The sequence below is a fragment of the Hoplias malabaricus genome, unplaced genomic scaffold (assembly GCF_029633855.1).
Source record: "Hoplias malabaricus isolate fHopMal1 unplaced genomic scaffold, fHopMal1.hap1 scaffold_169, whole genome shotgun sequence".
Lineage (NCBI taxonomy): Eukaryota > Metazoa > Chordata > Actinopteri > Characiformes > Erythrinidae > Hoplias > Hoplias malabaricus.
This window is the reverse complement of record NW_027100828.1, coordinates 48,888-70,000: the sequence shown is the minus strand read 5'-3', so window position 1 is coordinate 70,000 and position 21,113 is coordinate 48,888. Positions and strand designations below refer to the sequence as shown.

At 44.7% G+C, this 21,113-nt stretch overlaps 1 protein-coding gene across 1 annotated transcript in view; it reads right to left on the bottom strand.

Annotated features, from left to right (window-relative positions):
* Nucleotides 1-18,895, bottom strand: part of LOC136681753 (GDNF family receptor alpha-1-like) — a 28,842-nt gene extending 9,947 nt beyond the window's left edge. Inside the window, exons 1-5 of the mRNA XM_066658733.1 lie at nucleotides 18,886-18,895; nucleotides 18,413-18,764; nucleotides 11,102-11,211; nucleotides 6,385-6,519; nucleotides 541-743 (exon numbers count right to left, since the gene is read on the bottom strand). Coding sequence (XP_066514830.1) covers nucleotides 541-743; nucleotides 6,385-6,519; nucleotides 11,102-11,211; nucleotides 18,413-18,764; nucleotides 18,886-18,895 — 810 coding nt within the window. The remainder of the gene's footprint in view (nucleotides 1-540; nucleotides 744-6,384; nucleotides 6,520-11,101; nucleotides 11,212-18,412; nucleotides 18,765-18,885) is intronic.
* Between the last annotated feature and the right edge of the window lie 2,218 nt (nucleotides 18,896-21,113).

Sequence of the window (21,113 nt, the reverse complement as noted above, 5' to 3'; positions counted from 1 at the left end):
TGTGAGCCTGAGTAACTGTGAGAGTTGTATGAGTTATGAATTCACTGTGGTGCAGCAAGTGTTTGCAGTCACACAGCTCCAGGGACCTGGAGGTTGGGGGTTCGATGTCCCGCTCTGGGTGACTGTCTGTGAGGAGTGTGGTGTGTTCTCTCTGTGTCTGTGTGGGTTTCCTCCGGGTGCCTGTCTGTGAGGAGTGTGGTGTGTTCTCCCTGTCTCTGCGTGGGTTTCCTCCGGGTGACTGTCCGTGAGGAGTGTGGTGTGTTCTCCCTGTGTCCGCGTGGGTTTCCTCTGGGTGCTCCGGTTTCCTCCCATGGTCCAAAAGCACACCTTGGTAAGTGGATTGGTGACTCAAAAAACAGTGTCCCTAGGTGTTAGTGTGTGTCACCCTGTGAAGGACTGGCGCCCCCTCCAGGGTGTGTTCCTGCCTTGCGCCCATTGATTCCAGGTAAATGAATGAATTCACTGTTGCTACATAAAAACCATACCATTTTCCAAATGCAGAGGTGGTTTAAGTGTGTGGTGTAGATCAGCCCGACTGACCTGCAGGCTTCCACAGAACTGGTACAGGGAGTCTCCAGGGTTCAGGTGGTTGGTGTGTGATCCGGGGTCCACGGCGTTGGACGTTTTCTCCCGGTCCCGTGCTCTCTGGGACGGGGTGGTGATGGAGGTGGTGGTCTGCACTGGAGGCATGGGCTGCCACACGCTCACATCCGTGCCGTTCCCAAACGCCTGGATAGCATTCCCTAGTGACACAAGATAGAAATTCAGGTACGATAAGTGGGTATTGCAGTAAGAGTACACTTTATTTCAAGACACTCTCATCTACGTTAACAAAAGACATACGTTAACGACATGTTCGGTCGTGATAATGAGCCATGGTTCACCCCGACCCGAGCTCACAGCAGTGAGGAGTGAAGGGCAGAAGCATATCACAACAGTAATGTGAGGTATATCTTTATCATCACACCACAGAGCAATGAGGTCAGAGACTGATGTTGGAGGACAGGGCTCCATCACTCCAGAGAATGCAGTTTTACTGCTATTTAAACACCTCTGGAAGACGGTTGGCACAGGACATGGTGACCTTAGGCTCCCACACTGCTGCCCCAGAGTGTCTCATTCTATTGGTCAAAGCTATGGGGAGTATAACGCCTGTATACTCACAATCAAACACCTGTGTCCTCAGTGAGCAGATGTTTCAGCCAATTACGTATCCGGTCATTATAAGAGGTGTCTACAAATTTCAGACATGTAGTGCATATGAAGGAGGATCAGATTAATGTGCTCCCAGAGCACATTATTTTGAGGTTTTATCACATAATCCATCTCAAATTTGCTCCTTTTATCTGCTGGATGTCTTGACATTTTCAAATGTCAGTGATTGTATTAAACATATTTTGCCCACACTTCTATTCCTGTCGGCCTCTGCACTGGCGCTAATCGTTGTGGCAGGAACATTATGTGAAGCCGGAAGAACAGACATAAAACAAATTTGACGCAGTACATCATTATGGTACTTTACACTAGAGGAGGAATCACTTATCTCTTCCCTGGCAATAGACGGCCACATCAAGGCCAAAAAGTAGATTACCTGTGTACACTGGCACAGATCCAGGTTTCTATTGCATGTTCCTGGAGATATGAGTGGAGCAGGAGGCCAGTTCATTTGCATATTGTCACTTTCCAAGACAGATTTCCAAAAAAAAAAAAAAAGTTTCGTACTTGTAATTTCCTACAGTGTGGGATTTAATCATGTTGAGGTTTTCTACTAATTCAGAGGTCTCTCTGTGTCTGTGTGGGTTTCCTCCGGGTGACTGTCTGTGAGGAGTGTGGTGTGTTCTCTCTGTGTCTGCGTGGGTTTCCTCCGGGTGACTGTCTGTGAGGAGTGTGGTGTGTTCTCCCTGTGTCTGCGTGGGTTTCCTCCGGGTGACTGACTGAGAGGAGTGTGGTGTGTTCTCCCTGTGTCTGTGTGGGTTTCCTCCGGGTGACTGTCTGTGAGGAGTGTGGTGTGTTCTCTCTGTGTCTGCGTGGGTTTCCTCCGGGTGACTGTCTGTGAGGAGTGTGGTGTGTTCTCCCTGTGTCTGCGTGGGTTTCCTCCGGGTGACTGTCTGTGAGGAGTGTGGTGTGTTCTCCCTGTGTCTGCGTGGGTTTCCTCCGAGTGACTGTCTGTGAGGAGTGTGGTGTGTTCTCCCTGTGTCTGCGTGGGTTTCCTCCGGGTGACTGACTGTGAGGAGTGTGGTGTGTTCTCCCTGTGTCTGCGTGGGTTTCCTCCGGGTGACTGACTGTGAGGAGTGTGGTGTGTTCTCCCTGTGTCTGCGTGGGTTTCCTCCGGGCGACTGTCTGTGAGGAGTGTGGTGTGTTCCAAAAAAAAAAAAGTTTTCGTATTTGTAATTTCCTACAGTGTGGGATTTGATCATGTTGAGGTTTTCTACTAATTCATTCATTCATTCATTCATTCTCTACGTTTTGCTCTTTGACTTTTATCACTATATGTTTTCTATGGTTGCTTTAAATTAGATTTACCCTTTTGGACTGAACTACTATAATTTATCATCCTTTGCTGTCTATCTAACGTTTCCATGGGAGATATCACACCTGAACACCAGCCATATGAACCTGACTCTGTTTGCTAAGGTTTACAATGGTTTACTATAGTTTAAGATCATTATAGTTAATGCCAGGCATGAACAAGAGGGTTATAAAGCTCCCAGGATTAGAGCAGTTAAACAATGTGTGGGTGGAAGAGTGATGGAACTTTGGAACAAGCTGGAATGATGTTCCTCATCCAGAAACATCATCCAACATCAGCAACGGTCTTCACTGATGCTCTCTGGGCTGCCTTCTCTGAGGAGAAGAAACCCAGAAGAATCACAGAAGACCAGGTGTTTCACCCTTTTGGCCACAGGGTGTATAAGCTGCACCTGAGGGCAGTGCTGTTTGCATTTGAGACACAGGTGGAATAAATGTTCTATTGAGACCTCACCATGCGTAAATATATAATCCCTGGCCCTGAGATCAGTGTGAGAAAGTCCAACTGGTCTTCCAATGACCTTCAGCTGGACAAATACGGCACATGTAAATATGTCCACTTTGATAATTATTCACTGCGGATTGTGCAGAACATCACAGAAATGCAGGAGCTGGACTACTGACGGCGTGCTCTCTGTGAACATTAATCCTGACCACAGTAATCAGCAGCTGATCTGGTTATTGATTAACTTAATGTTTATTTCAACTACAGCTGTATTCCCTGTTTCTCCTCTTGCATTACCCTCTGTGCTACAGTGCGCTTGCTCTTTGTGTGTGAATGCCAGGTTTACTAGGCACTGTCCCACTTTGATGCTGGGACAAAACTGTGAAACACTTCCAAAAAACATCCAAAGATCTGCAAATAAACTATATATATTTATAATTTAGTAAATATTTTAAAATATCTAAAATTCTAAAACGGGCGGCACAGTGGTGCAGCAGGTAGGTGTCGCAGTCACACAGCTCCAGGGGCCTGGAGGTTGTGGGTTCGATTCCTGCTCGATTGTGACTGTCTGTGAGGAGTGTGGTGTGTTCTCCCTGTGTCTGCGTGGGTTTCCTCCAGGTGACTGTCTGTGAGGAGTGTGGTGTGTTCTCCCTGTGTCTGCGTGGGTTTCCTCTGGGTGACTGTCTGTGAGGAGTGTGGTGTGTTCTCCCTGTGTCTGTGTGGGTTTCCTCCGGGTGACTGTCGGTGAGGAGTGTGGTGTGTTCTCCCTGTGTCTGTGTGGGTTTCCTCCCACAGTTCAAAAACACACGTTGGTAGGTGAATTGGCGACTCAAAAGTGTCCGTTGGTGTGAGTGAATGTGTGAGTGTGTTGCCCTGTGAAGGACTGGCGCCCCCTCCAGGGTGTATTCCCGCCTTGTGCCCAATGATTCCAGGAAGGCTCTGGACCCACCGCGACCCTGGACTGAATAAGCGGTTACAGATAATGAATGAATAAAATTCTAAAAATTGAACATGCACTATACCTCCACTCGCTCCTCCAGCTCCATCACACGCTCCACTTTCTTAGGTGTGTGATGTAAGAAACCCTGGCTGTTTGTATCAGAACCCACTGACATGCTAACAAGGCTAATCCCATGATTTACATTGAAGTGGATCTTTAACAGAAAAGAGGGAATATATTCTCAACTAAATGGAACAAGTCACTAGTTTTAACCATTATATAGTGTTCTCGGGGCTGATAAGTTATTAAACCTTGTGATAATGCCTTTAGATTATATTGTTATAGCAGTGGTACACACTGTAGCATGAAAATACCAATAGGTTAAAGTCTTGTTTGGAAAACTTTATTTTTTGTCATTTTTTTACCAGTTAAATTAACATCCTTTCAGTTTTATTTTGGTCAGATCTGACCCTGAGGCCACACCATAGACTGCAGTAGCCTTGGTAAAGCTGCTCTATTTGAAGAAACATGTTCTGTGTTTACACTAAATAGTGCTTTAATGGTTTAAAATCGAACACAGTGAGAACTTTCTTTCCAAGGCCAACCTGAATAACACCTCCTAACCTTCATTATGTGTTAATAATATGTTCTGTTTCATCTGTAAAGTTACCTGTTTACACATTTAACTAAAAAATAAGGTGCCTTTCTTTGCACTTATGAATAAATTAGATATTCCTCGGGTAAAAATCCCAGGCAGACAGTGGGTGCATGAGTGAATATATATTTTTTAACAATATAAAGAGTTATGAGCACAGAGTTGAAAGTGGGAAGTGGGCAGTGAACCTGAAAGTGAAATCAGAACCCAAATGTAATCTGAGATGTTCTGGGGGAAAGGATGTTCGAACCCAGTTGGAATTGGGTTACAGAAGTGTTTTTGGGGCTAATAAATCCAGTCAGCATTAATAGAACATAGGCAGCTCACAGCTTTGAGTGGTGAAACATGGACATCTGTGTTTTTAATTTTTACTGTGCAGTAAAATCCCAGCACGTTTATGAGCTCATGGGTCTCGGTTTGCTCTAATTTAACACTGACGGAGTTGACTGAGCATCTGAATAATGTAACATTGATTCTGTGTGTGTAAAAATGACAGGGACATCACTCGATTGTGTGTGGTGCCACAATGTAGACATTGTTATTCTACCTGACTGTTAGATTTTAATTTTGAGCTGTCACAGTACTCGTTAGTACTGTGTGTGTGTGTGTGTGTTGTAGGCAAGAGAGAGGTGTGAGGACCTGAGAGAGACTCTGTCTCTCGCTCTTGAGCACACACAGTCTGATACACATTTCTCCATTCACACACACACACACCTGTCAGCACACTTTAACACTGAGCTCCAGTAATGAGAGAGAGAGAGAGAGAGAGAGAGGGAGAGAGAGAGACAGAGAGAGGGAGAGAGAGATAGAGAGAGAGATAGAGAGAGAGAGAAAGAGACAGACAGAGAGCGAGAGAGAGAGAGGGAGAGCGAGAGACAGAGAGAGAGAGAGAGAGAGAGAGAGAGAGAGAGAGTGACAGAGAGGGAGAGAGAGAGAGCGAGAGACAGAGAGAGAGAGAGAGAGAGAGAGAGAGAGTGACAGAGAGGGAGAGAGAGAGAGCGAGAGACAGAGAGAGAGAGAGAGAGAGAGAGAGAGAGAGAGAGAGAGAGAGAGAGAGAGAGAGAGACAGGGCAGTAAATGCCCCCAGAATTGGGCCGAGGAGCAATGGGGCTGTGTTGTGTGGAGTGGGGAATGACGTCCAGCACTGACACCCCTCCAGGACCTGACAGAGCACTAAAACCTAGTGTGTGTGGGTGTGTATATGTCTTAGTTGCTGAAAAAATACAAAAAAATAGAGAAAAGAAAGTTGTATCATGCCATCTTTGGCCACGAAGCCCCAAGAGAAGATCAGAGGGGTCTGAGCTCTCCATTAACAGAGGCTGATAAGGCAGATCACAGGCTCAAACAAATGCTGAAGCTCCAGTGCTGATCTTTTTATCTCCTCTCTGCTGAATCCTGAGCTTCAGAGCGCGGTTGATCCGCTGTATTAACAGACCTGATGTTGAGAGGAGCTTTAATTAAACCAGGCTGGACGGGTGGCTGGAGGCGAGGAGGAGAGGGATAATGATAAAATGAAAAGTGAAATGCAGCCGCAGACGTGTAGCCAGAGGAGAGATATCTTATAGAGGAGAGGTGGACAGATAGAGACCAAAAAAGAAAAGAGGAACTGACAGGTGGCCAAAAGCAGCTGGAAGCACAGAGAGAACACACGGGTACATGAAGGGTACAAGAACAACAGAGGGAACCGAAGGAGGGTGGAGAAGTGAGAGCTGAGTCAGATCAAACCGCACAACTCAGGGTAGAGAGAGTGCAGACATCCGAACATATAGAGACAGGGTGAGACAGAATGAGACGGCAGAGAGCAGAGATACTCACGCAGACAGACGTTGTCAGTGAAGAACTCTGTGAATCTGTCACACTCCTCTTTGCTGTTTCCGCTGCTGCTGCAGTCGCAGAAGGGTGACACGCTGATCTTAGGGGAGCGCAGGTAGTTCGGGGTCATCACTGTGCCTGCATACAGTAAATTACACAGCCCCAGTTCAACAATTTAGCACATTTCACACTTAATGTCAGGTCTCACATGAAAACCATCTCCCACATCCCAAGTCTCACGTGAATTAGTGTGATCTTGCACAGGCATATAAACATGGAAATGGTAACTGTGCACATGGCTGTCTTTGGTGCCTTCATAATAATAATAATAATAATAATCTTCATTAGAACTTCATTAGAAGTTCTGAACGTCTAATGTACATGTTTTTATTAGGTCAGCGATGATTTTATTTATATATATTCCAAAGAGAGTGAGACATTGTAAAATCTTTCAAGCAAACTTAAAGGCTAAGCACCACTTAATGGTCCTCCATGAATATTCCACATTATTGTAGTCACTGACAGATATAAGTATGAATTAAAATGAAAATAGCAGCTTAATTTGCTTTAAAACTGACAATTTTATTAAATTGACGGAAAAACCCGAGCTCGCTACGGAAATTCTCGAACGCGACCGTGACGTCACTGGTGGACAACAGCTGAACAACGCCGCGGTAAAACACCGTTATGACTGACTGTTATGACAGTATCTAGCTAAATAACACACATTATTCATGACAATAGCCTAGCAATAAGCTAAACTCAAATGTAGAGGTACCGTTATTCTTGTAAATGTGACCGAAGTCAAACTCGAACTCATCCGACACTATAAACCTCCGTAATGCAGCTACGTAGCCGAGTATAATCTGAGCACCGAGTTTAGCGAGTCAAGCTAACGTTAACTAACACCAACTAAAACAGGCGAAGTGAGTGTCCTCACCCTGTTTACCTCCATGTTACAGAGGCTCTTGAACACCTTTCGTTGGTGTCCTTACATGCCCATATTGTTGGAAAAGCGCCAGTGAAATGAGCTACAGATAACGGAGTGAGCGGAGGGTCCTTTCCAAAGTGTCCGTTTAAAGTTGACAAATTTAGTCCATTTTGTGGATATTTTGGGATCTTTGGGCCATTTGTTCACAGATGTCCCACTGTACATTGAATGATTGCAGCCAAAAACAACACACCTTTTCATCATTTTCCATTAAATTAAGTGCAGCTTCTAGAGTGTTGTCCACCATCTACGTCACAGGCAAGACGCCTATTAGAGTTTCCCAACACCGTTGGAGGGGGGGGGGACCAACGGTCTTTTAAACCTTATTCCTTCAATTAGTAAGAAATAACATGTTTTCTGACTATCAATAAACACAAGTTAGGAACTCAAATTCCACTGTATTTATTTGTTTGACACTTTCATAGAGCTGCTGCCTAGCCTTTAAGCTACGTCAGCTCATACTAAGCTTGTTTATTGGGCTATAATGTTAAACATAACAGTCAGTCTGTGCCAACACTCTATTAATCACAAGGCTGCTATTGGCTGAAGCCTGTTCACTCTCAGATTGTGCCGCATGTCGTTTCACACTAGAGGAAATGCTTACGGTTTTAGTGAAATAAAATAAAACATATAAAAATATCAAAGGGTTGCCAATCAGCTCCGGAGCTCGACTGGGAGGTTTAGGATTGACTTGTTGCACTGTAAAATTATCTGTGCAACAATCGCTTGTGATTCAGTTCCAACAAAGGCATCATTTTTGATTGGAATATTGATCAGAAGTGCAAAATCAGGATTAAAATCAGGCTAAATATGTCATAGCACCAGGCTTGAAGCACTGATTTTGAACTTATTTTAAGCCATTTTTTTTTTTAGAATGTGTGGCAACATGAGAAGAAGAATCAAATATGCGTGTAGCAGCTGAGTAAACCATTTTCCCTAGAGCAGGATGCACTTATATTTTCCACCAGAGCGGTCTCCAAGTCCCCAAACTTTCACAGCATAGCTTATAGCCAACTGTTTTAAACTTTTACATTTTTATTAAAAAATCCTATCAACAGCTGATTGAAGACCAATGGCTACCCATCAGCATGCACCTGAAGGGCAGCAGGGGGTGTTTTAATGTACAGTGGTTGAGGAACCCTGATTTACAGAACATTTATTTCAGTTTTAACCACGTTTGTCTAAAGAAAACTACAGCAATCAGTGCCTCTTAGTTACAAGAGGTTATAATAAAGACCATATATCTGGTAGCAGCTCTAGCCTCCGTCTAAAACACTGTTAAATATAAGATTTAATCAAAATACCATAAACAATAAAAATGAAGGGAGTTTCTCCAGCAAGCATCCAACCCTGGTTCCTCATTAGTTTTGCTCCTGCTGATTCTCCTGCAGAGTTTTATTGCAGCTGTAATCAGACCCACCTGATTCCTTCATTCACACACTGCAGAAGACTTCATCAACTCTATCAGGTGTGCTACATTAGGAGCTAAATAGTGTTAAACATAAGGAACTATTTAAATCAAGACCAGGGAAGCTGTTCTCATGTAATAAGATGAGTAAAGCTGAGATCATTTTCAGGATTTGGAGTTTGTGTCACAAACCTAAATGACTGTGGATGGATTAGAGAATAGCAAGGAGGTCTCCACACCTGTGCTTTACATTTATAACATCTGGCAGACAGAGTTTCCTACCTGAGCTGCGAACTGAATGCATACCTGTGAAATATCCTGGTTAATTGCACTTAGAGTGAAAGTGTTTTAATAATCTACACCGCCTTTAATTAATACTCTGTTTTTAGTCATTCATTCATTCATTATCTGTAACCCTTATCCAGTTCAGGGTCGCGGTGGGTCCAGAGCCTACCTGGAACCATTGGGCGCAAGGCGGGAATACACCCTGGAGGGGGCGCCAGTCCTTCTAATAAAAGTCTTGACCATAGTAAAGTCTCTCTATTATTATTATTATTATTATTAGTATTATTGTTATTTATATTAAATTCTGTGTGATGTACTCACTCCACGACACTTGTGTGACCTGATCAGAAAGCTGTGTAATGGACTGCTGTGGTTTTCCCTGCGATGAGACACTGTCTCTCACTGCTAGAGCAATACCTCGAGTTAACCACCGACTAACACCTGCCCGGCCGTGTCCCGTTGTCCCTGTCTGCAGTCTCTTAGAGCAGAGAGCTCAGAAAACAGCTCTGAACTCACTCCTCCCTTCCTTTAAAATGAACAGATGTGCTTTAAAATCCTCTACCCCTGTCTGCCTGAACCACATCTGCGGCAGGGAGCCAGGATCACTGGTTTTGTTTTACTGCAGATCGGCTCTGCGTCTGCACCAGTTGCTGGCTTCTGGCAGGATGTGATAGATGAAGCAGCGAGTTGGTCTCAGTAGATGAGGAAAAGGAACACAAAAGGATTTGTCTGTCTCTGTGTCCTCTCTTCGGTTTCCAACATGTGTGCGCTGTTTTATTTTCCCTCATCACTCTTGCTTCTGTTTTACTTCGTTGCTTTCCTTTTCTGCATATTCTCCACCCCCCGACTGGCTCTTTCTGGGTGCAGCAGGATTTGGCGACAGATCTAATGGCTGAGAAACGATGAAGGATTTTTTTAACAGCTTCGGTCTCATTGTGTGGACCCGATCGGGGACACGAGCCTCTAACTGTGCATGTAAATGAAAAGTGGGCATGGGGGAGGAATTGGACACATTACGCTTGTCTGGAAAAAGACACAGATTAGTTTAGGAGCAGCAGGAGGTTTATTGCCGGAGCAGAGGCTGTGGCTTTGGCAGAGGGCTACGGAGAACTCGCGGATGAGCTGTAGAGCAACTCTACTGTAGTCAGAGTTGAGTTAGGAGAGAAGTCACTAATGAGTTTAGGGACTTGCTGTTTTAGAAACATTAGGGCAGTGTAAATTGCCCAGACAGACTGAGACTAAAAGAGTTCTAACAGTAGGACTGATTGCTGACAAGGCAGACTGTTGGAAGCCTTAAATTGTAATTGTAATTACCACTGTCGTATTCAACCCAAAATTGGTGATGTATTCAGAAACTTGCCATTTGTCATACTCATTATATACCATTCTGCCACAAAGTAACTGAGACGCTTGCCACAGGATAATGAAGAAGCTTCCTACTGCTTTGTTTTTTCATTATACCACAGTTAGTTCCAACCCCGCAATGTGATTGGCTGAGACACATTCTAGGAGGTGCCAATAATGCACCAAAGCTTTTCAAGGATTACTCCGCTACATACACGCGTACCCAGCAACAGCCACAGCTCTTACATGACAGGGTGGAGGTGAGCTGAGCAGAGCATGAGCCATGAAAGTGTGCATTGGGCATGTCAAAATAAGACAGATACTAAATAGTTACAGCAGACTGGACATTCTATTAATTTTCTCTGTGTTTTTCTGGAGAGACAGAGCACCATTCAATACATTTGTGAAGAGTTGAGGTGCTGTTTGTGATCCACAACTCTCTGTTAAATATCGTTGATTATAAAATGATTAGAAATCTTTTGGCCATAGTGTGTATTTAGTTTTATAAAGACGAAGTTTACATCATTGGTGATGTCCAGTGCGTGTTGCTGCCTAGCACCCAATAATCCCAAATAGGCCCTGGATACCAACAAACCATGTGATTAAAGGAACAGATTAAAATGCTGCTTTAATGCTTTTAATCAGTCTAAGAGCTTTGTTCTGATTAATGAAAACACACACAAAGGACTTACCAATGAGTCCAGAATAGGACAAGAGACAGTCGCCATAGTTCTCTTTCAGACAGCCAGAGAGTGACCGGGGCTCAGGCTGACAGTTAGCAAAGAAATCTGCCAGACGAGACCTGAAACACACAGGAACACATGAATTTACTCAACTATTTAACAACTATTAAGCGAACTTTAGGTTATAAATTGGTTTGTTGCTTCTGGGCTCTGCTCCTACAGAGTTTAATTCACCTTTACATTATTGTCCTGCTTTTCTACCTTCCTCTCAAAGCTACATAGTGCTCTAGTCTCCCTATTATTTTGGAGTATCACAATAATACAACCCCAATTCCAATGAAGTTGGGACGTTATGTAAAATATAAATAAAAACAGAATACGATGATTGGCAAATCATTTTCAACCTATATTCAATTTAATACACTAGAAAAGACAAGATATTTAATGTTAACACTGATAAACTTTATAGTTGTTTTGCAAATATTCACTCATTTTGAATTTGAGGCCTGCAACACACTCCAAAAAAAGTTTGGACAGGGTGTTACATCACCTTTTCTTTTAAAAACACTCAGTAAGCGTTTGGAAACTGAGGATACTAATTGTTGAAGCTTTGTAGGTTGAATTCTTTCCCATTCTTTATTGATGTACAACTTCGGTTGCTCAGCAGTCCTGGTTCTCTATTGTCGTATTTTGTGCTTCATAATGCGCCACACATTTTCAATGGGAGACAGGTCTGGACTGCAGGCAGGCCAGTCTAGTACCCGCACTCTTTTACTACGAAGACACGCTGTTGTAACACATGCAGAATGTGGATTGGCATTGTCTTGCTAAAATAAGCAGGGACATCCCTGAAAAAGACGTTGCTTAGATGGCAACATGTGTTGCTCCAAAACCTGTATATACCTTTCAGCATTAATGGTGCCTTCACAGATGTGCAAGTTACACATGCCATGGGCATTAAAGAAACACCCCCATTCCATCAGACATGCTGGCTTTTGGACTTTGCACTGGTAACAATCCGGACAGTCCTTTTCCTCTTTGGCCCCGAGGACATGACGTCCATGATTTCCATGGTTTTTAATGCAGTGCTGCCTGAGGGATCAAAGGTCACGAGCATTCGATGTTGGTTGTCAGCCTTGCCGCTTACTTGCAGAGATTTCTCCAGATTCTCTGAATCTTTTGATGATATTATGGGCTGTAGATGATGAAATTGCTTAATTCCATGCAATTGTACATTGAAAAATATTCTTAAACTGTTGGACAATTTTGCTCAGTGACTGAGCCCTTTATACTCAATCATGACACTCATCTGTTTCCAATTAACCTTTTCTTGGAACCTGTGGAATGTTCCAAACAGGTGTTTTTTGAGCATTCCTCAACTTTCCCAGTCTTTTGTTGCCCGTCCCAACGCTTTTGGAACATGTTGCAGGCCTCGAATTCAAAATAAGTGAATATTTGCAAAAAAAAAAAAAACAATAAAGTTTATCCGTTTGAACATTAAATATTTGTTTTATACAACACCCCAACTTCATTGGAATTGGGGTTGTGCGACACAATTTTTGAATCTGTAATCCATCTGTGTTTAAATAAGAGCAAATAATAAAAATAAATCATAAAGGCAACACATGCACAGCTTTTTAAAGTCCCTTCCTGGTTTTTCCTTTGTTCCACGTGCTTTCAGACCCAGCATTGAGTTGTTCTCGGACTGGAAAGATGGGCACAAACAGCTGTGGATGTGTTCAGCTTGGTTTTCACGGCTTTCTTAAAGGTTGAAGTGCTGCCGATCGGATGGGGAAGGTCTGGTGCCACACCATTGTCAGATATTCTGTATTCTGTGATATCTTTCCCCATCGTTTTCCTTATTCAAGCAGATTATATTTGATCTTACCTGCTCAGATAAAAGAACGACTTAATGACTGATTTGACTGGGAAGTCAATAATCTAGCACTGTACTGCAGAGGTCCTACACACACTCCTGCTCCTCCACTTACACTAACTGCAGACTGCTAAAAGCACACTCTTACACATTCTGGAGGATCAGAGCAGTGCTCTAGTGCTAAGCGCAGAGCAGCAGAAGCTGCATTAATGTGATGTGCTGGAGCTCCTGACATATGGTAAGGGGCTAGTGGGAGACGGATGGTGTCAATCCATCTCCACACACCCAGAGAAGCCCCAGTGTGTTACACCACCCCCTGCCGCTTGCTGTAACCTCCAAAAACTCAGGCCTTTAGATTTTCAGTCTACAGAAACACTCACTAGTAGAGAGAGAGAGGTAGAGAAAGAGATCAATTGCAGGTACCAAGGGGCAACCATCCAGAATCCTCCAATTATATTTGTACAAGTGTGTTTGTATGTGTGTGTGTGTGTGTGTGCTCCAAGAGAGCCAAACTGTGGGAGCTGTTGCAGATGCTCCGATAGAGCAGGGCCATTAACTCCCACCCAACACACACACACACTTTCCCTCAGCCTGGAGACTTCACACCGCTGTGAAAGAGCAGTGATACATAGAACACTTACACAAACCATATCTAATGAATCCTTAACAAGCCATTTACAGCTCTTCAGGGCAAGCTCCAAACCAGGCAAACTGAATTTGAGCTCTGCTGCTTTATTGCTAGACTTCAATAATCACTGTAATTGTCCTAACCGTACATGTTCGGCGTTTTGCGATAATGCGCACTTTATTTCCCAGCAGAAAGGCATCAGACAGCGAATTAGTGCTGGTCCTCCCTGCTGGTGATGGCGTGTAATCACAGACGGTGTGTTGCCTTCCTAAAAGTGTCATTTCCCTGTGCGAGGTTGTTTGTTAGCACCTCTAAAGCCTCCACTTCACACGGCTGTGCTGTGCTAATCGACTCCCATATCCGCGCTTCCATGGACTAGCGCTTCCCACAGAGAGGTGGCTAACGTGAGTAAAGCAGAGGTTCACAAAGTCACACTTGCAGCTGGATTTACGACTGAAATGTGCTTCTGGGAGATAAATAAAGTTCCCATGTCATTACCGTGCTCAGAGACCACTCTTCAGTTGTGGAATTTTCCAGTTACGGCGCCAATTAAGTATGGTCCACAAAGGAAGTGAACAGGTGTTTCAAAACTGTGAAATGACAGAGAAAACCGGACGTCTAACAACAACAAATCCTGCTATAGCTCCAAAAGAGTCTCTATCTGGTAAACAGAACTTAATTCTGAGATCGATATGAGAATAGTTTCAGATCCCAACACATCCACAGGAGAAAGACATCTGTAAGAGCAACTCAAGCAAAGCTAAGTGTCTGAAAACATCTACTGTTATTGATGTTTTATATATATTTACATCATATATACATTCATTCGTTCATTATCTGTAACCCTTATCCAGTTCAGGGTCGCGGTGGATCCAGAGCCTACCTGGAATCATTGGGCGCAAGGCGGGAATACACCCTGGAGGGGGCTCCAGTCCTTCACAGGGCAACACAGACACACTTTGGAGTCGCCAATCCACCTACCAACATGTGTTTTTGGAACGTGGGAGGAAACCGGAGCACCCAGAGGAAACCCACACAGACACAGAGAGAACACACCACACTCCTCACAGACAGTCCCCCGGAGGAAACCCACGCAGACACAGGGAGAACACACCACACTGCTCACAGACAGTCACCCGGAGCGGGAATCGAACCCACAAGCTCCAGGTCCCTGGAGCTGTGTGACTGCGACACTCCCTGCTGCACCACCGTGCCGCCTATATATATATGTATATACTATAATATAATTTATCAGTGTACAAAAGAGCTGTGCTTAAATAAATAAATGCTGCACTAACAGATATGTTTATTTTAAGTCGGCATTGACCTTGACTGTCTGATTAAAAGAGGAACTCTTAAAAGAGGGTTCTGTGTTTCCTGTATTTACCGAAGGCATTTACAGAAGGATCTACAGCTCTGAGGCTGAGTGCTGGAACATAAACAGAAGCTGTATTCTGGTAAACAGGCACTGGGCCATTTCAGCTTTAAAGAATTGATTCTAAAATACACAGGTAGCCAGTGGAGATCTTTCAGAATGTATGACTTGTGTTAGGAAACATGCTGCATACATTGTTTTATTCAAATTGTGCGTTTATTAGGAAGCCAAGTACAGATAATCAATCCCACTGCTATCAAATGCATGAACATATTACATATTACTCTGCGTCAGAAAAGACATTACTAAACAATATGCCAAAAGCTAAACTAGTGACTGCATTTGGAAAACAGTTACTTTCCAAAATAAAATACATTTTAAGCCAAGTGGCAGATCACAGTGGAAATGTCTGCACATTTGAATGCTTAAATATTTTAATTGAATATAAAGTAGTGATGAGAACTAAAGTAGTTTGATTCATTTCCCCAGATCCTTGGAACTGTTCAACACAAACGAATAGTTTTGACCTATTCATCCGATTCATTTTCACCTCCCAAATGTGGAACTGATTCTCCGCATCTCACAGTTCAAAAGAGTCAGCTCTGGAAATGAATCAAACATCCTAGCGCTAGTTCGTTCATACCCGTCATTTAATTATACACAACAAAGCTCGATGATATCAGACCAAAGATTAAAGCTATGAAATTTAGCTCAAAGGTTATTAGTCCTGGAGACGCATCCATTTATTCACAGTGAGTGCTTTCATCGTGCTGGATGCCTTATCTGTTGTAACGCAGACCTGTTGCTTCGTGAGCCTCTGTTTACTATCAAATGTGTTATGTTATGTTTCTCCCTGTGTTCTCACACGTCAGGTTTTCAGCTTAAAATCCTTATTGATGAAATGGCCTGTTAAATTCATGACTTTAGTTGTAATCACTTTTCTCGAAGCATTTATTTACACTCACTTTCTCTCTCTCCGTCAAAACGATGTCTGTGATTGGCTGCTTTTCACTGTGTGCAGTGTGAGCAAGACCTATACGCTATAAACACAATCTCTGAGAAATCTACACTGTGTGTGATCCTACTGCAGTGATATACACTGTAGAAAAAAAACAAAAAAACACTTTTGGTTCCAAAAAAATGTTTCTTCACGTTCACATATCAAAGGCTACGCTCACACAGAAGGAAAAAGCAACCCGTATCCAATCAGTTTCTTCTTATGTGACACATATTTGTTGTTTCTGAAGCTGTATGAGCAACACACTGCAATGAATCAGATTTGGGGCACTTTTATGTGTGGTATTGTTATAATGCTCAGATGGGTATGAAGCTGTTGAAACGTGGATCGTAGAAATATTAAACTTATTATGTCGGTGCTCATCTAGTTTCCTGTGGAGACCTCTCGTTCATGAGAGACCAAGGAAAATTGCACTTAGAGTGAAAGTGTTTTAATAATCTACACCGCCTTTAATTAATACTCTGTTTTTAGTCATTCATTCATTCATTATCTGTAACCCTTATCCAGTTCAGGGTCACGGTGGGTCCAGAGCCTACCTGGAATCATTGGGCGCAAGGCGGGAATACACCCTGGAGGGGGCGCCAGTCCTTCACAGGGCAACACACACACACACATTCACTCACAACTACGGACACTTTTTGAGTCGCCAATCCACCTACCAACAAGTGTTTTTGGACCGTGGGAGGAAACCGGAGCACCTGGAGGAAACCCACGCAGACACAGGGAGAACACACCACACTCCTCACAGACAGTCACCCGGAGGAAACCCACGCAGACACAGAGAGAACACACTACACTCCTCACAGACAGTCACCCGGAGGAAACCCACACGGACACAGGGAGAACACACCACACTCCTCACAGACAGTCACCCGGAGGAAACCCACGCAGACACAGAGAGAACACACTACACTCCTCACAGACAGTCACCCGGAGGAAACCCACGCAGACACAGAGAGAACACACTACACTCCTCACAGACAGTCACCCGGAGGAAACCCACGCAGACACAGAGAGAACACACCACACTCCTCACAGACAGTCACCCGGAGGAAACCCACGCAGACACAGAGAGAACACACCACACTCCTCACAGACAGTCACCCGGAGGAAACCCACGCAGACACAGGGAGAACACACCACACTCCTCACAGACAGTCACCCGGAGGAAACCCACGCAGACACAGGGAGAGCACACCACACTCCTCACAGACAGTCACCCGGAGGAAACCCACGCAGACACAGGGAGAACACACCACACTCCTCACAGACAGTCACCCGGAGGAAACCCACGCAGACACAGGGAGAACACACCACACTCCTCACAGACAGTCACCCGGAGGAAACCCACGCAGACAAAGGGAGAACACACCACACTCCTCACAGACAGTAACCCTGAGGAAACCCACGCAGACACAGAGAGAACACACTACACTCCTCACAGACAGTCACCCGGAGGAAACCCACGCAGACACAGAGAGAACACACCACACTCCTCACAGACAGTCACCCGGAGGAAACCCACGCAGACACAGGGAGAACACACCACACTCCTCACAGACAGTCACCCGGAGGAAACCCACGCAGACAAAGGGAGAACACACCACACTCCTCACAGACAGTAACCCTGAGGAAACCCACGCAGACACAGGGAGAACACACCACACTCCTCACAGACAGTCACCCGGAGGAAACCCACGCAGACACAGGGAGAACACACCACACTCCTCACAGACAGTCACCCGGAGGAAACCCACGCAGACAAAGGGAGAACACACCACACTCCTCACAGACATTAACCCTGAGGAAACCCACGCAGACACAGAGAGAACACACCACACTCCTCACAGACAGTCACCCAGAGGAAACCCACGCAGACACAGAGAGAACACACCACACTCCTCACAGACAGTCACCTGGAGTGGGTATCGAACCCACAACCTCCAGGCCCCTGGAGCTGTGTGACGGCGACACTCCCTGCTGCGCCACCGTGCCGCCCTTCTCTGTTTTTAACAGAGCTCATTTGGAATAAAGAATAGGGATGTGTTATGATACAGGGTCGTACAGTGAAACAGTCCGGTCCCGTTCATTCATTTCAAAAACGAAAGTGCACATTTGGGTCTGTTTAAGAGCGTGGTCTGTTCAGATTGATGTCAGATATACATCACATTCTTATAGACCGTGTGAACAGCAGAACAAAATAATACAGCATGTCAACTCTATACCATTCAGCCTTAGAACAAATGTGCTTTCACAGTTTGTGACACCATCAGGTTGTAAAAAGCACTGTATAAATTTGACTTCACATGACTGCACTCTTTTTTACTGAATGTATTCACCAGTAGGACAACTGCCATCGCCGGGAACTGCCTTCATGCCTCTGAAGCTTGCTTTAGTTAAAGGAAGGAGAAGTTCCAACTCACCTGCAGATGTAGTTGCTTTTGCAGGTGGCCTGCAGGGCGAGGCAGTTGGGTTTGTCTTTGTCCTCATACGAGCAGGCAGGGACGATCGTCTGCCGGCGGCGCTCAGAGCAGGCCGACTGGTCACCCACAGGGCAGGAGCAGTACAGCATGCCGTAGCTGTGCTTGGGCGGCACTTTGTCGAAGAACTGCCGCAGGGCCTTGTGACACTTGCGCTTGTTGCAGACCTCTGCGGTGGACACTCTGCTAGTGCAGGGGCTGATGTAGGCCGAGCGGTACTTCTTACACGTGTCGTTCAAGTTGCAGGCCTTAGCCGCATTCAGGCAGTTGTTCTCCTTTGCCAAAGCTGGCTCGCCTTTAGAAAGAGAAAGAGAAATGAAAGATTAGACTCTGTTTCTTGGGCTGACCAATTAAAAGAACATTAGGTGAGATTTGGTATTTGGGGAGAGGGGGAGGGAGGCGGGGCTGTCTCCTACCCTCCACCATAGTGCAGTTTCTGTAGTGCTGAACCCAGAGTAGCAATGGCAGATGCTCGTTTTTCCCAGTTTTTCACAGTGATTTTGATCTGTAATTTTAAGGGAATACTTCCTTTAATCATGTACACTCTGCACTTATTGAAGGACTGGGCTGATAAACATGTGTTCCACAGTGAGCCATCGTATTAAAACCTCTCACTTACTCAGTTACTCACTTATACACTCCCTCACTCGTGTTAAACAAAATGCCCCACAGAGGGTGATGTATAGCACCTTGTTTTGGCACTGGTTGAACAACTGTTTACGTGAAAGTTAATGGGTGTGTCATTCACATCTTCCCTTTGGGGATAAATCTTGTGCATGACTCTGGCACCGTCTGAAAAAGGAGAGATGGAAATAAAACCTAACAGATTCCATGTTTGTTTCTGGCAAGTGTCATGAATTGAGAATATGAATCCAATTGCACACACCACACTCCTCACAGACAGTCACCCGGAGGAAACCCACGCAAACACAGAGAGAACACACCACACTCGTCACAGACAGTCACCCGGAGGAAACCCATGCAAACACAGAGAGAACACACCACACTCGTCACAGACAGTCACCCGGAGGAAACCCACGCAAACACAGAGAGAACACCCCACACTCGTCACAGACAGTCACCTGGAGGAAACCCACGCAAACACAGAGAGAACACCCCACACTCGTCACAGACAGTCACCCGGAGGAAACCCACGCAAACACAGAGAGAACACCCCACACTCGTCACAGACAGTCACCCGGAGGAAACCCACGCAGACACTGGGAGAACACACCACACTCGTCACAGACAGTCACCCGGAGAAAACCCACACGGATACAGGGAGAACACACCACACTCGTCACAGACAGTCACCCGGAGGAAACCCACGCAGACACAGAGAGAACAGGAGGAGAGGTGGAGAAAAAGGAGAGATGGAAATAAAACCTAACGGATTCCATGTTTTTTTTTTTTTTTCTGGCAGGTGTCATGAATTGAGAAAATGAATCCAATTGCTATGAAAGAGAGAAAGATAAAGAGAGATGAACTCAACATAATCCAGAGTACTAAGCTTTCCTGTGTCCAGAATCTCAAATGTGAACACTCCGGCGATCCTGACACTGTTATAAATTAATGATCTTTCCTACACGGCAGTGGGCAGTGAGTACGCGGTACGGAAAGTAGCGTAGCGTAAATCTATGCTGCTTTTTTTGCTTTGCATTAAATCAAACAGAGCTCATCCCTTTGGAGCCCCGCGGGCTAAAACAAACAATGGGCTTGGCCGAACAGCAGAGTCATCAAAGCCGCCTGCACTGCACTCTTCTCGCCTGTCAGCTCCCGCTAATTGCCGGCTTTCTTACAGATCCTGCCATTAATTACCATTTCTGGAGACTTTTCAGAAAAATGGAGCAACAGCAGCAGTTTGGGCCCTAATGAGGGCCAATTAAAAACAGAGAGAACAGGTTTGCCGGAGAGTACGGGAGGATAAAGTTTATGTGTGTGTGCATACAGTATAAGTGTGTGTGTGGGTTTTAGTGCCACTCTCGTGCCAATAAGCTACTTGTCTTGGCCTAAAAGTCTAGAAGAGCCGGTTGATGGAGCGTGCACATCCCTCAGTGTCTCTGGAGGCGAGGGGGGGGGGGGGTGCGCTTGTTGACAGTTTGCTGGTTTCAGGCCGGACTAATGGCTGACAGAGTCTGGTCTAGATCGGGCTTTAAAAGCCGTGTGATTAAGTGGATCTGGCGTGCCCTGCTCTCTGCTGCACCTTCTTTTTCATGAAAGCAGATGATGAAGGCACACACTGTTCCAGAGGCAGTGCGGTTCTAATAAAAAAGCCCTGGACAAGGAGGAAGAGAAAGAAGCCCAGTCCTATTATCTTACACTGTTATACCCAGTGTATGATGTGATTATTTAAACTCCCACTCTGGTCATTGATTACACTCCTCCAACCTCATCTCTGTTCATCAGAATTACAGCTTTAGGCAGTATTTCCAGAAAAAGTAAACACTTATGCTCTAAGTCGACAGGATTGGTTCCTTGTCTGAATTCAGCTGTTTGAGGAATATCCCCCAAAATCATAAACATCCCTGAAAAATTCTCCAAAATCCAACATAATGAAATCTCCTAAGATCTCCAGAAACGTTCTAAAAATCTTCAACAACTTCAAAAACTTTCAAATAAAACTTTGAACTACTACAAAATTCTC